A 15897-nucleotide genomic window follows, 5' to 3' on the forward strand; every position below is an offset into this window, starting at 1 on the left:
TGTAGGACTCATGGGAATGGTAGTCTATGAACATCTGGAGGGCCATAGTTTGAAGACCCCTGAGTAAGAGTGTCTGAGTAGGATCAGAAGAGTCCCATGTCTGAATCTGTACCCTGCCTAACCCTACCTCACAAGCTGTTGGCTATCAGGATAAGGGGAGGACAATGTTGTAAGCTGCTTTGGGCCCCAAGAGGAGGAAAAAGCAGGGTATCATGATCAAAATAAATAGAGGGCCATTGTAAGTTGCCTTTTCTCGCGTTGTGTTGTGGATCTCAGCACTCACCACAAAGAGCCTAAGAGCCAAGAGTCAGACTTCAATTAGCAAGCCCCAGATTCCAATTGCTGTTCAGTCGTGCAGCTCAATGGGCAAGTCATGCTCTGCCTAACCAGGCTTGTTGTCAGGGTCTGTTACTCCAGTCATCAACAAGACTCAGGAAGGGTCCAAGAGCTGAATTGGTGCTGTGTCATCCCAGGCTCAGCCAGCTCTCTGACCCCCAGTATATACCTTACAGCAGTGATGGCGAACCTTTTCGAGACCGAGTGCCCAAACTGCAACCCAAAACTCACTTATTTATTGCAAAGTGCCAATATGGCAATTTAACCTGAATACGGAGGTTTTAGTATAGAAAAAACGGTTAACTCCAAAGCACGCATTACTTGAGAGTGGTGATAGTCAGTGGCTTTGCTTTGAAGCAACTGTGGAATGTTTTGAACGAGTGAATCACGACCCTAGGAGGGTCTACTCAGAAGCAAGCCCCATTGCCAGCAACCTAGCTTACTCCCAGGTAAAGGATCATGTTTTAATTCTTCCCATGAAAACCAGTAGGGTTTAACAGAGCTTAACAGGGTTACCTACACTGCTTCCCCAAAACTAGGTCTTCGGTTTAATGCTAATAATCTCCCTGAAATAATTACACTATTATCACATGATGAACTCTGTGCATGCATGCCCACAGAGAGGGCTCTGAGTGCCACCTCTGGCACCCGTGCCATAGGTTCGCCACCACTGTCTTACAGTTTGGTTCAACCCCTGACATCCCCCCCACCCTCGCATTCCCATAATATCAGCATGTGAAAGACAGAGGGAACAGTGAGAACAGCGGCATTGCTTGGGTGGACAGTTCACTCCTTCAGGAAGGCAGAGTGAATGTTAAGCACTCTTAAACTAGTTCCACTGCAAGCAAGGGGGGAGCCTCCGTAGCCTTGAGTAATGATAATGACTGAGCCATCTGCAGCCGGGGTGTAAATGTGCGAAGGCCTGACACTTGTGGAGCTTGGTGTAGAAAATCAAGCCAGGTAACTTCATTTGCTGAGCTTCTTAGACAGGCAGGATAGGATGTAAATGGGGTGTCTTCAAAGTAGACCTCCTGTAAGGAATCAGCAAAGTCCAGGCCAACAGTAACTTTAATAGTTCTTTATTGATCTGGCAATCATGATCTTCCACAGACAATGCAGATTCTAACCAGACTCTCCCAAACAGCCGCTTTTTACGGGCTGAGTGTTCCCGCGAAAACCCCAACATAAACAAACCTTCTTTCCCACCTTACTATTCCCAGGAGCAAGTTCACACAGGACAGTAGCAAGCAAGTAAGCAGCAAGGCTAAGCAAAAGATAACGATAGCTCCGGGCAAGACGCCCAGAACCAGGAATGTAGTTCCAAGGTTGAAGCAAGCTTCTAGCTAACCGAAACAACCTTACACCTCCAGTATAAAAATAAAGGCTACAGTCAGACCTTTCGATACAGTACCTGTACTGCTGTGCAGAGATGCTACCAACTGGCAGCCTCAGGCCTACCAAAAAAGGCCACAGTTTTTGAGACTTTTCAGTTTTGGGAAAAGACCAGTAAGACGAGGAGGACATAACAGAGATTGGTAACATTATGGAGGGAAGTGAAAACTTTTTCTTTTTCGACAGCATTGAGAGGCAATAGATAAAAGCCCAGAAAACAAGAACTATACAGTGGGAAGAAGTAAATTTATGACATTTGTTGCCACAAGATGTTGAGATGATTGCTGTACCCTTTTCCACTGAAAGATGACAGTAGAATTGTATATTCATCTGCTAGATGCTAGCCCTTCTTTGTTCTAAAATGCTCTACTTGGGTTCTAGTGCCTTGATTAGGATCCAAGTGGAACATTCTAAAACCGTGGTGGCGAACCTTTGGCACTCCAGATGTTATGGACTACAATTCCCATCAGCCCCTGCCAGCATGGCCAATAACATCTGGAGTGCCAAAGGTTCGCCACCACAGTTCTAGAACAAAGAAGGGTCAGCATCTGGCAGATGAACATACAATTCTACTGTCATCTTTTGGCGGAAAAGAGTATAGCTTAGATTGCTCTAAAATGGGATTTGACAAAGGTGCAGAGGATGGATCCAACAATAGCTATTGGTTGTGATTACTAGATAGAATGGGGAGTTTTGATCTCCATTCCTTGCTTGTAGACCTTCTAAGGCACAGGTGTCAAACTTGCGGCCCTCCAGATGTTATGGACTACAGTTCCCATCATCCCCTGCCGGCATGATGCTGGCAGGGGATGATGGGAACTGTAGTCCATAATATCTGGAGGGCCGCAAGTTTGACACCTATGTTCTAAGGCATCTCGTTGGCCACTGTTTGAAACAAGATGTCTGTCAAGATGCAGGACTTTTTAAACTTCCGACTGCTACCAGCACTTACCTTCTTTAAGCAACATTTTCACTTATTCCAGGCACAGTTTTTATACAGCCAGTAGCACAAGCACTAGTCACAGCTTTTTTTCAACCTGGTGCATTTTTGGCCTCCTGACAGAGCCCAGAAGAAGTCTTCATGGAGATCAGGAGGCCGCTGGAATGGCACTGCAAGCAGATGGACCACTTTGTGGGACTCAATTTCAACTCCAACTTCAACTTTGCACTTGTGGGACACCTGCTGAAAGGTAGGAAGGCTTTGTTGGTTTGAGCTGCCCATGGTTGAGTTGGGAGGCAGGTGGCCCTTTGCTGAATAAGCTTTGTTATAATCAGGACATTGAGATAAACAGCTGTTCCATTTTTGGCACCTGCTGCAAATCGGCGTTGAGGCCCCGCCCGACACAACCTCCGCAGCACGGGACCTGCTCCGCTGCACTGCCCTTGCAGGCTGTGTTCATAGTGTGGAAGGCCAGAGACCCTGCAGTGCGGCTTCACGTTTCAATGTTAGGTTGCTGATTTTGGAATGTTTATGTGTTGCTATTAAAATCCCGGTAAAGCATATCTGGCAAGCCATATTCACAACCATTTCAGTAAGTCTGTAAATGCAGCACTAAATGTAATTTCTCCAGGCAGTCTGGCTGCCATTGCACTAACACAAAGATTGCAGCAGATAAAACTGTATTTGCATAATGCCTAGATGTGAGGAGGTTTGGCCCTGAGGCAGGTCCCTGTGAGAAGGATTTTCCACAGCCAATGTACCATCACCGAAAAGGCCCTGTCTCTAGTCGGCATCGACTGCACTTCAAACATCAGGGGTGTTCAGAGCAGGCCCCCTAGACGTTGGTCTTTGAATACACGGCTTCCAGGCCTTTGAAGCCTTTGAAGGTAACATCAAGAACCTCCCATTGAGAGTCGAATTCTTACTAAAACAGCATGGCCAGGAGAGAGACTCTGTAAGGATCCCCTACCTCGGGGTGAGCCTGGATGAACCCCTGTGCCTTTTCTGGGGCAGAAACTGCTCCCCCAGTAGTTGTTTCATGACTTGAAAAGATGTGCAGGGAGGAGAAGAAGCCCTGTACCTGAGGCTGCTCTACCAGGTTCCTGATCTGGATCTGAGCCTTACAGCATGAAATGGTGTCAGTGGCCCAGGGGTGGACCCACGGCCAACCTCAGAAGGAGCTCTTTAAAACATACTTGGGGACTCTGGTCTCAAACTGTGAGGCCTGGGAAATGGGAGCAGCGGGGGGCGGGGGCAGGGGGGCTAGAAATGATGTGCTGGGATTTGACTAGCCCCTTGGAAAGCCCATTGGATAGAACGGACTGTGCATCACTTCAGTGTACAGTGGAAGGACTGCATGTTTGTTTTTCATCCCACAAATGGGTCGCCAGTTCAGTCAGGAATGGGCTGGGTTAGAACTGATCCTGATGTGTTTTTTGTTATATTTCCACTTGTGGGGATTTTTTTTAAGGGAGAACATTCAAAAACAGCAACTCCCTGCCTTGCGTCCGCTGGCATCCGTACAGCCCACTTTTGAACCACCTTATTTTGCTGCATTGGAGAAAGGGCTTTGGAGATGAGTTCACTGACTTTCCCTTAAAGATAACGCACTGGGTCATGAATGGCCCATTATGCACAGAACGCTTACCTTGGGACTCTTTGTTGCACAGTGGGCTTGCAGAGGGCTCTCCTTGTGCTTCTCTGTTTACACACAAGGCACTCCCTTCTTTCCCCGGAGTTTTTCTTTAGAGACTTCCTGCTGGTGAATTCTGTTCAGTATCTCTGCATGTCTTTAACTAGATCGTAACCTCGCTGAATGTTCAGTCCCTGTTAACAAGACTCTCCTTGTTCTCATGAAATACTCTGAAATATGTTATCTTTTTCAGAGCTTCCCCCCACCCCTTGTAGATGTTTTCAAAGCTCGCTTTTCTTTGCAACGACTCAATGTCATTTTGTTCCTTTAGGGTACCGGCATCCCTCTCCAACCATCATTGCCAGGATGGTACGGATTCTACACACGCTTCTCTCTCTAGTTAATAAGCACAGGAATTGTGACAAGTTTGAGGTGAATACCCAGAGTGTGGCTTACCTTGCAGGTAAAAAACCAATTTAGAAATGAATATTTCTGTTTGTGGTAAAACAGGAAACCAGGGAGAGCTGTTTTGACTGATTTCAGGAGCTGGCCCCCCCCCCCCCCCCAATTTTCTAAAACTAAGCTAGGCATGTTATTTTCCTTGGCTATTTCACAAATAAACTATTTCTGCCTATGCATGCCTAGAGATATGAACACCCAGAAACAATGCAAACATGCTTTTGCTTTGTTTGTTTTTTTGGATTGGAGGAGGGGCGTTTGGCCTCTTTTCCCTTTTCCCAACGGGGTGGTGGTAAAATTGTGTGTGTGTTTATGTGCGTGTGTTTTGTTTAACTTCCCTTTTTCCCCACTGGGCATCTCTAAATGAGTCAAGGAGACCACCTGTTTGTCCCCCAGCTAGTCCACTCTCAGCCAGCCATGGCAATATTTCAGGGTTGGTGATGGGTTAATAAATCCATCAGTTTTCATTTTTAAGGGAGTCCGCTTTTTCCCCCCTTTTAATTCCTGGTATGTCTCTTAGGGGTGAGGGAGGAGAAAAGAAAGAAACCAACTATGCCTATGTAGTCCATGTTGAATTATGCAGCATGTAATTTACACAAAGTAAGCAAACGCAGTGTGTGGTTTTTATTTTTGCATAATTTTTGCTTCCTGTAATATGAGCCAAAAGCTGTGCAGCGCAAGGAAATGATTTCCTTGTGGGAGAAGGAAATCCCTTTCCATGAGCACATGCAGCTGTCCAGAGCTGAGTGTGACCCAGTGTCTGAGCCGTCACTCAGCGTGGCCCTATTTTGACTCCAGCAACTCTCCAGTGTCTCTAACCCAGAAAGAGCTTTCCCTCTGCCTGCCTGTGATCCTCTCATGGGGATGATTCCAGAGATCCATCGGAAGCCTGTCTGCCCCAGCCTTCTGACCTGGAAGGGGTAGAAACCTGATCTTTTTAAAAAAAAGTTTTACGATTCTCACAATGGCTTTGCAAATCTCAGCACCTGGGCTTGCACTCTTTAGTATCAAGGTAAATATGTACCACTTGCAATTTAATAGACTTTTCCTACGAGAGACTTGGAGGTTAAGACACTTTCAATGTTCTATCCACAAAAACAGCCTGGGAACACTGTTTCTCTGAAATGTATGAGGATCAACAAATAGCAAGTTGCTTGTCTTTTTCCCTCATAAACATGCCACAGTGGCCATCAGTAGCAACGGAGGAAACTAAAAATATGAACCTACAGCTAAAAAGTGGGAAAGCTCCAGGAGGTGACTTTATTCCTCCAGATTTGCTGAAAGTCGATATAGACTCTCCGGTGCTTGCGGAGCTTCTCACTTACATTAACAATACAGGGAACGTCCCTGAGGAATGGAGCTCTGCTATTGTACCTTTTTTAAAAAGTGTGACCTCTGACCCTTCTAATTACGGGTCAGTTAGTTTGCTCAGTGTGGTAAGTAAACTATATAGCCGTGGTGGTGAACCTTTGGCACTCCAGATGTTATGGACTACAATTGGTCATGCTGGCAGGGGCTGATGGGAATTGTAGTCCATAACATCTGGAGTGCCAAAGGTTCGCCACCACGGCTATATACTGAATACAACATCAGTGCCATATTTCTTGCCTGGCTTGAAAAGGAAAATTTACTTGGTAAAGAACAAACTGGTTTTCGCAAAAGCTGCTGAACTTTGGATCACTGCTTGGTCTTAAACTACCTGATACGGAAATCTGTGCATGTTAATCAGGGTTCTCTTTTTGCAGCTTTTATCAGCCTTTAAGCAGCCTTTGATAACATCTCACATAATAGACTGTGGGCTAAGTTAGCTGAGGCCAATATTGACAGACGCCTCTTTTATATATTAGTTAAATTGCATGATAACACTTCCCTATGAGTAAGATGCACGCATGAAGGGCACCTAACCAACTATGTAGCTTCATAGAGAGGAGTGAGACAGGGGTGCCTATTGGCCCCTTATTTATTTAATTTCTCTAAACTCATTTATAAAAGCTCTTAAGGGCAAAGACACTCATTCTCCTGTGCTTGCTAGTGCTAATAGTCTAGCAGTCTGCAACCTGTGGCTCTTCAGATGTTCATGGACTACAATTCCCATCAACCCCTGCCAGCATGACCAATTGGCCATGAACAGTCACATCTGGAGAGCAACCCCTGCTAGCTATACTTTTGTAAGTATATGACGCTGTAATCCTATCAGTAACGAGGGTGGGCTTAAAACGTGTTTTGAGGATATTTGCCCACCAGTGTGACGAGGAACAACTGATTATTATTTAAGACCAAAATTGTTGACTTCAGTAACAAGTTTAGGAAAGCGTCCTGGCTCTTGTCTGGTCATTCTATTGAGCAAGTGAAGAGCTTTAAATGTTTAGGTGTTACATTCCAATATAATGGGAAGTCAGTCGCCCATATTCAATCGACCGCTCAGGTAGCGTCAAGAAGCTCCCAAGCTATACTTAGATTTTGTTGTTTTATTCCCACAGCGATTGAGCTCTAGAAGGCTAAGTCTTTGGCTCAGCTCGCTTATAGTATACAGCTATATACATGATTATAAACCTTTAGAGTGTGTACAATTTTGAGAGCTCTATTTAACACACCTAAATGTATTGTCGAAGGCTTTCACGGCCGGAATCACTGGGGTGCTGTGTGGTTTCCGGGCTGTATGGCCGTGTTCTAGCAGCATTCTCTCCTAACATTTCGCCTGCATCTGTGGCTGGCATCTTCAGAGGATCTGATAGTAGGAATGGAAAGCAAGTGGAGTATATGGAAATGGAAAGCAAGTGGACCTCACAGTATATATACTCCACATGCTTTCCATTCCTACTGTCAGAATCTCTGGCGACTCTCAACCTAGATGCAAGCAGCAACGTCAGGAGAGAAGACTGCTAGAACAACCGAACAACTGAAACCTACAGCACCCCACACCTAAATGTACTTCGAATGTTATCCTCAGACAAGAGGCAGGGCTGACAAAGGTGGAATTGCTTGGCTGGAAGGGAGCCATCAAATACTGGGTTAAAATTCATCGCCATCCGCAAGGCTGCTCCCCCACTTTAGCCATCTGGTCTGACAGAATATGATCTCTAAACTCAGGCAGATTGGGCTTGATTCTGCGCATCTTCTTGAACTGAACATCGTAAGGCAACGACCCTGATTTGTCAACGTCTTTGCGATATTGGCCTGCATTTATCTGATGCTGCACTACCTCTTTTCTATAAGCCTCCGAAATCATGGGTGGCCTGCACGGCAGCACTGTCGTTCTGACAGCTTGTCTTTGAAATGGCGTCGGGCTCGCTTTGATGCCTTCCCTTCGATGCCTTCAGGAAGACGTCAGGGTATCGCCTATGAACTGAGAACCTGTCTGTGTTGTTGGGAGAAGTGCTCCTGGTAGTTGGAGATTATCCCTATTCGTGGTTAGCAGAGCGGCATGGGTGGCTAGAACACAGCAGAAGCCTGACCTCGCATGCGTGCGTGGGTGGATCCCAATGTGCGCCAAGCTTACACAAAAGAAAGTCGGAGTCAGTTGTAGTTTCTAATCTAATGAAAAGAGTATTTATTAGTGAACTCCATTCTGGATAGAAAGGTAGGTAGATAGAGTCACTATGCTACCCTAATCTAGCTGGGTGGAGATGGATGCGCGGAGCATCCATCCTCTCTCTAGGCATGGTAGGAAGAAGAATGGAGAAGGGGTCGAGGAAGAAGCCGGAAAGAAGGAAGTCCCTGAGAGTATCAGTCTAACATCAAAGGGATAGAACCAGCATGATAGAGTAAAGGTGTCAAATTCCTAGGTCCCTATCTAGCCACTAGCTCTCTAGTAAAACCCCCTCTGTAGGTTGAGGCAGGAAACAGCGTAACAGTGTAAAGTCCTTCACTTCCAACATATGTAACTCCAGGGAAGTCTTTAACTCACATTTTCCTATATTGTGAACCATACAAAGATGAAAGATGCTCCTAGATTTTTCCAGTATTTGCACATATTGCTGGTATAGAGGGGATAAACATGGATATCCTGAAACTGAACATTTTGTCACAGGATATCCCTAAGATATCGTGTCAGGTAGCGAAATTTGCTATCTAGTGTATAAAAAGCATAACTCCTTGATAAGCAGGAAGGCTAAATTTGATGTTCAGTGACTGACTAGCTGTTTTAAAGTGTGTCATTTCTTCCTAAACAAATTGTTTCTAATGGAGTTTTTGTATTTACATTTAATGATGTGATATTAATGTAGTTCACATGTTCTGTATTTTATTTATTTGCTGGCCTTTGGCTGTTTTAATAAACACTACTAAAATGTGTACCACTTTGCCTGTGTCTGTGCAGGTCCAAAAGAGCTCGGGGAGCCTCAGTTCAGAGGAATTTGCCTTGAATGCCCATTTGCTCCTCTTTGCCCTTTCAGCTTTGCTGACAGTGTCCGAGGAGGTCCGAAGCCGGTGCAGCCTGAAGCACGGGAAGTCTGTCCTTGTGCCGGACATGTCCATGGAGAATGTGCCGATGGACACCTATCCCATGCACCACAGTCATGCCAGCTGTAGGTCAGTGAGCCTCTTCTGCTACAGGGTTGGCCATTTCTCAGTCATACGGTCTCAACAGGAAGGTGCAGGATGCTCAGAAGTATCTGAGTTGGTGCTGGTTCTTAATGGCACTTTAGCTATGAAGCAATGAAGCAAGCCTTTATTGGCATAGACAGCAGTACAACAATAATAAAAACAGATTAAAAGCATATACAATACAGGATATATATGTTAGGACGAAGGAAATCTACTGGCATTTAGTAATTTCCAGGAGAAAGTCTGCCACTATCATACAGAGAGAAGGATCAGGGTTGTCCAACAAGTAGTGTAATCTAATTAAATCGGGGAGATGGGGTAAATGTAAAGGAGTAAGATTCACATACTTGGATCTGATTTCCTTGAATCTGAGACAGTGTAGTAATTGGTGGGCCAGAGATTCAACTGAGCCATCGCTGCATGGGCACAATCTGTCACCGGCGCTGCTGTGGCTGATTAAATCTGCCATGTAACAAGGCAGAAGGCATAACATTAAACCTGGCGAGCATTATGGCTCTCAACAGAACAGGGTTTGATAAGCTTAGCTGGGTAGTGTGCCAAGCGGCCCTGTCCACATGGGAGAGAACAATACAGGGGGGAGCAGCGTTTTTCTTGGCTGCGGTGATTAGGGTAGAGAACTCTCTGTCCAATAGTTGACCTTTTAATTTCCTATAAGCTTCTGAATAGGACAAAGGGCAAAGTGAATCAACTGACAGTCCAATAGAAGCAATTTTTTCTTCAATTATGGAAAACCAGGGGTTGGAATGGGTGTCAGAGAGCAGACGGTGGACCAGGGAATTACAGTCCGAGAGAAAATGAATTCGCAGCCAGAATCTAAAAGTCCTCAGCCAAGCGGCTGATTCCAAGGAGTTTTGACCTTTAGCATTAAAAAGCCAGCATAGAAACTCCCGGCCACCCTCTGGTCAGAGAACTGCTGTTCTGGCAGAAGGGGGCTGGCCACGCCCTAAGTGCGTAGCAGTGATTGACTCAAGGGCTGGCTGCTCGTGTGAAGAGAAAGGCCAGGGGTGGAGTTGGCCTGCCCTAGCAGTAAGGAACGGGAGCTTTGTGACATTGGGGTTTCTCCTCCCTTCCAGGACCCTCAGAGAAAACCAGCCGTGGGCGTCTCCCAAGGGCTCTGACAGGCATCTCGCCGCCAGCTACCCGACCGTGGGGCAGATCAGTCCTCGCACCAGGAAGTCCATGAGTCTGGACATGGGGCAGCCCTCGCAAGCCACCACGAAGAAACTGCTCGGTCAGTGGGACGCTTCATCCCCCTCTTGGTGGCCCAAGCATTGCACTGAAAGCCCTGAGATCGCTCGTCTGTTTCTTGCCCTTCCCCTGGTGCAGTCAGGGAGCCATAAATGATCCCACCCCTCCATTGGGTTGACAGAGCTTGGCTGGTTTGAGGTGAACTCATAGACATTCACACCTCACTTTGCTCCCCGGGTGTGGAATCCCAAGTGGGTTATGATGGCCTCCCTCCTTCCTTTCATCCTCATAACAACAGCCCTGTAAGCTAGGTTAGGCTGCGACTGGCCCAAGGTCACCCAGAAGGCCTCCATGACAGAATGGAGTTTGAACTTGGGTCTTTTGAGGCCTAGGAGCAGGAGTGGTGTAGGAGGTTAAGAGCTCATGTATCTAATCTGGAGGAACCGGGTTTGATTCCCAGCTCTGCCGCCTGAGCTGTGAAGGCTTATCTGGGGAATTCAGACTAGCCTGTGCACTCCCACACACGCCAGCTGGGTGACCTTGGGCTAGTCACAGCTTCTCGGAGCTCTCTCAGCCCCACCTACCTCGCAGGGTGTTTGTTGTGAGGGGGGAAGGGCAAGGAGATTGTGAGCCCCTTTTCGTCTCCTGCAGGAGAGAAAGGGGGGATATCAATCCAAACTCTTCTTCTTCTAGTCCTGCACCTCTTTGCTGTCGACCCCGCTGCACACACAAGAGGCAGGAGCAAAGACCAGTTCCCTGGTCCCCCTTCCCGCCATGACTGACACTTTAGCGCAGCCCCTACATACGGGAGAAGTGCTCATGTGTTCACCCCCTCCCTATCATTGGGGACATTCAGGAAGCACCCATCGAATGCCTGCTCCTGCGCGCCACGCATTCAGCCAGCTCCTGGAAGGGTGGTGTGCAGAGTAATCACTGTAACCACCACATGCTTCCAGAAAAGGGATTTGAGTTTAGATTTGAACTCAAGACTTATCAGTCCCACCTACAAGAAGAAGAAGAGTTTGGATTTATACCTCACCTTTCTCTTCTGTAAGAAGACTCAAGGTGGCCTACAGGCTCCTTTCCCTTCCTCTCCCCACAACAGACACCTTGTGAGGTAGGTGGGGCTGAGCGAGTTCTGAAGAACTGTGACTAGCCCAAGGTCACCCAGCAGGAATGTAGGAGTGCGGAAACACATCTGGTTCACCAGATAAGCCTCTGCCACTCAAGTGGAGGAGTGGGGAATCAAACCCAGTTCTCCAGTTTAGAATCCACCTGCTCGTAATCACTACACCCCGCTGGCTGTCAAACTACTGCATCCTACTGGCTCATTCATTGCTTGCCCCAGTCAGAAAATCCTTCTTGTACTGCTTCCTTTTTCTGCTAATGAATCCTCCATGATTTAAGATTTGCCGGGGATGAGCAGAGCTGAAATGGACATTGCTGGTGGGCCTGTGGCCGCTTGTGCCCAACCCCTGCTACTTAGCAGATGTCTAACCAATCCGTGCCTTGACTGTGACCCTGCGGCTTTTTTGAGGAAGTCCTGGGTGCAGCCCTCCATCCTGAGCCCGGCTGCCAGCATTTTCTTTCACAGCTTTGCCTCCCTGCCATCCAAGAGGGGAACACCCACTGGAGATTCTGCCAGGCTACCTTGGGTGTGGGAAGAGCTTCTCGGTTACAGAGAGGCACAGGTTTCCCGCTTTCATTTCCCACCCCCTGACTTCTTTCCTTTGCTTTCATAGGTACAAGGAAGAGTTTTGACCATTTGATATCAGACACAAAGGCACCCAAAAGACAGGAGATGGAATCAGGGATCACCACACCTCCCAAAATGAGGCGGGTAGCAGAAAATGATTACGAAATGGGTAAGAATCAAAGCTTGCTCTTTGGCGTGCATTTTATAACCATATTCGGAGGCGGTTGCTATGAGGAAAAACCAAACCTTGGCCTCCAGGTTCATCCTGGCATTGGTCATTTGCCCACAGGTGTGTGGCTGTTCCATCACTGTGATAAGATCTGAGTACAGGTAAAACACCCACCTTCTCTGGGTCAGCTCTTCACAGATGTTCTCAAGATGTCCGCAGTCTTTTTCATTGTAGTTTCCAAAATAGTTCATTTGAATGACCCAGTAAACCACAGGTGTCAAACTTGTGGCCCTCCAGATGTTCATGACCTACAATTCCCATCAGCCCTTGCCAGTATAGCCAATGCTCATGTTGGGAGGGACTGATGGGAATTGTAGTTCATGAACATCTGGAGGGCTGTGAGTTTGACACCCCTGCTGTAAGCCATAGTTAAACTCAGGCCCTCCAGATGTTCATGGACTACAATTCCCAGCAGCTCCTGCCAATTGGCCATGCTAGCAGGGGCTGCTGGGAATCGTAGTCCATGAACATCTGGAGGGCCTGAGTTTGACACCTATGCAGTAAACAGACCAGTGTTCTTGTCCTCATGAGTAACAGTGGCCTTCTTCCTGCAGAAACGCAAAGAATATCTCCGCAGCAGCAGCATCCGCACCTCCGGAAAGTGTCTGTCTCAGAGTCGAATGTCCTCCTGGATGAAGAAGTCCTCACCGATCCCAAAATCCAAGCCCTCTTGCTGACTGTCCTTGTAAGAATCTGGCATCAGAATGTGCTGTGTTTCTTCTGGGCTTCTAAGATGGTAGTCTTGAATGGCCCATCTAGACGTGAGGAAGTGCAGCGGTCCGCGCGTCTTTCAGTTCCTGCTGTGGGAGTCCCTCACTTGACCTGGAACCATTGCAAGATGCAGGGGACCGTTTTCTGCACTCATTTTGTGACCTGGGTCTGATATGCAGGGTTGTTATTGGACCTGTAAGAGAAAACTAACATGGTTCCATGTACCCCTGTATGTTTGCTCCCACTGGGGAAATACTTGTAGGGTAATGGTGGGATTTAAATCACAGAAATGTTGTACAGGCAACGTGTCTCCCTCCCACCAGCTGTCTCTGTCTGACTTTAAAGTCGGAAAGATAGCGAGGGGGATTCCTTCATGAATCTCGTGCCTCATTTGGCCCTCAGAGGCACCGTTCCCGCAGAAGGGAAGGGCTTCCCTTTCTATAGCATGAAGTTAAGGGGTCAAATGAGGAAGGGTGTAGCAGAGCAATTAGTGAACTCTGGAGAAAGGATGCTCTATCACCATGGTGGCAAACCTTTGGCACTCCAGATGTTATGGACTACAATTCCCATGGGAATTGTAGTCCATAACATCTGGAGTGCCAAAGGTTCACCACCTTCCAAGTCCTGGCCAAACTGCAACATGTGGTTTCCTGAGCTGAGCTGGCTGGGAGGGAAGTCTGAAGGTTCTGAGGGGGCGAGGTCCCCGGTGGGACACCAAAACCACCCTACTCCTGCCCCTCCTGACCACCTGCGCCTTGACTGGCTTTTTTGTCCAGGCTAAAGAACCTGCTCATGGCTGCTCCATGCCGTCATGCTACCTTAGGTACTATTTGCCTAAAAAGGCAAGACTGGCCAGCACCAACAAAGCCATGGTGGATTAGAGGGTAGGCAGCTGAGAAAGTTAATGATGGCGGCACATCCAGTGAGCACACGCACACTGCAAGGGGACCGAAATGCGCAATGAGGATCCCTCCAGGATCTGGAGCAGGAAGGACTCAGCACAAGGCTTCTGCTGTTTGGGAATGGCAGCTGCAGAGGGGGAAGGCAGACTTCTGGCCTGTCTCTTCTGCCTCTGCACTGCACCTGCTAAGGCTGACCTGTTGCAAGGCAGCACCAGAGTCAGGCAGGATTCCATAAAAAAGAGACGGACAGGTGTGTCACACCTGAACATAAGAAAGAGCTTGCTGGATCAGACCAGAGTCCATCTAGTCCAGCACTCTGCTACTCGCAGGGGCCCACCAGGTGCCTTTGGGAGCTCACAGGCAGGATGTGAAAGCAATGGCCTTCTGCTGCGGCTGCTGCTCCCGAGCACCTGGTCTGCTAAGGCATTTGCAATCTGAGATCAAGGAGGATCAAGATTGGTAGCCATAGATCAACTTCTCCTCCATAAATCTATCCAAGCCCCTTTTAAAGCTATCCAGGTGAGTGGCCATCACCACCTCCTGTGGCAACATATTCCAAACACCAATCACGCGTTGCGTGAAGAAATGTTTCCTTTTATTAGTCCTAATTCTTTCCCCCCAGCATTATCAATGTATGCCCCCTGGTTCTAGTATTATTGTGAGAGAAACGGCCACAACATTTTCTACCACATGGTGATAGACTTCAATCCCTTATCCCCCCCCTCAGGCATCTACCGTCTCCAGGCTTAAAGAGTCCCAAACGCTGCAGCCTCTCCTCATAAGGAAGGTGCTCCAGTCCCTCCATCATCCTCGTTGAAGCTTTCGTAGCCCTCTTTGTCAGCTGCTGCCCCAAGAAATCTTGCAAGTGCCAGAAGATTCCTCACTGCCTTTGGCTGCACCAGACAGGGGCAGCTGCCCCCTCTAGAACTGGTCAGCCAGAGTTTAGAACTCAAGGTCTGCTGTTGAGTGGAGGCAGCGTGCCAGTCCTTCGTGAGTGTTGTTGTCTGCAGTGGGGCTCAGCAGGCCAGGGCCATCGTTAAAAGAAGAATATTGCCTTTCTCCTTTTGTGTACCGCTTTTTTGGCAGGCTACCCTAGTGAAGTACACTGCAGATGAGTTTGACCAGCGAATATTGTACGAGTATTTGGCAGAAGCCAGTGTTGTTTTCCCAAAGGTCTTTCCCGTTGTGTAAGTATCCAGCTTTTCATAACTAAGTTCCTTTTTTTCCAAAAAATGCTTACTCACAAGTTCTGTAGTGATTCAGGGGTATGCTCAGCAGGCTGTATGTGTTAAAACAGTGGTTCTCAACCTGTGGGTTGGGACCCCTTTGGGGGTCGAACGACCCTTTCACGGGGTCGCCTAAGACTCTGCATCAGTGTTCTCCATCTCTGTAAAATGGATAAATGTTAGGGCTGGGGAGTCACCTTACACCGAGCAGGAACCATATTAAAGGAATTATGCCCGGCGCTAAAGGAGAGGTTAGAGAACCATAGTATTTAAAAGAAGGGTAAAGCCACTTGAACAGCCAAGAGATCTGTTTGGAAGCACATGTGTAAGGCAGATGTACCCCCCTGTGACCGGTTGGCAGCAGCATGTGACGGAGGGGGCAGCCAGTGATAGCTGGCCAGCAATAGGCTAAATCCACTCCTTGGTATCCTAGGTCGGCCGTTTTAGTTGGAGAGTTGCCTAGTGCTGGGATTCAAGTCATCCCTCAGATTCAAAGCCAACTGTGCAGTTAACAGAAATCATGGTCATTCCAGTTTCCATGGCCCAAGTGAACCTATGGATCCCAGATCCTAGTAGTCCAATATCTTTACCACTACAAGGCAGCTTACAATATATAGAA

General features: G+C 47.5%; 1 protein-coding gene across 1 annotated transcript in view; it reads left to right on the plus strand.

The window, feature by feature from the left end:
- Window positions 1-15897, plus strand: part of LOC125445915 (neurofibromin) — a 64772-nt gene that overhangs the window by 36394 nt on the left and 12481 nt on the right. Inside the window, exons 14-20 of the mRNA XM_048519353.1 lie at window positions 2792-2918; window positions 4633-4764; window positions 9155-9290; window positions 10400-10557; window positions 12257-12379; window positions 12994-13124; window positions 15139-15239. Of these exons, the coding sequence (XP_048375310.1) occupies window positions 2792-2918; window positions 4633-4764; window positions 9155-9290; window positions 10400-10557; window positions 12257-12379; window positions 12994-13124; window positions 15139-15239 (908 nt within the window). The remainder of the gene's footprint in view (window positions 1-2791; window positions 2919-4632; window positions 4765-9154; window positions 9291-10399; window positions 10558-12256; window positions 12380-12993; window positions 13125-15138; window positions 15240-15897) is intronic.

This window comes from Sphaerodactylus townsendi, linkage group LG16 (genome assembly GCF_021028975.2).
Source record: "Sphaerodactylus townsendi isolate TG3544 linkage group LG16, MPM_Stown_v2.3, whole genome shotgun sequence".
Classification (NCBI taxonomy): domain Eukaryota; kingdom Metazoa; phylum Chordata; class Lepidosauria; order Squamata; family Sphaerodactylidae; genus Sphaerodactylus; species Sphaerodactylus townsendi.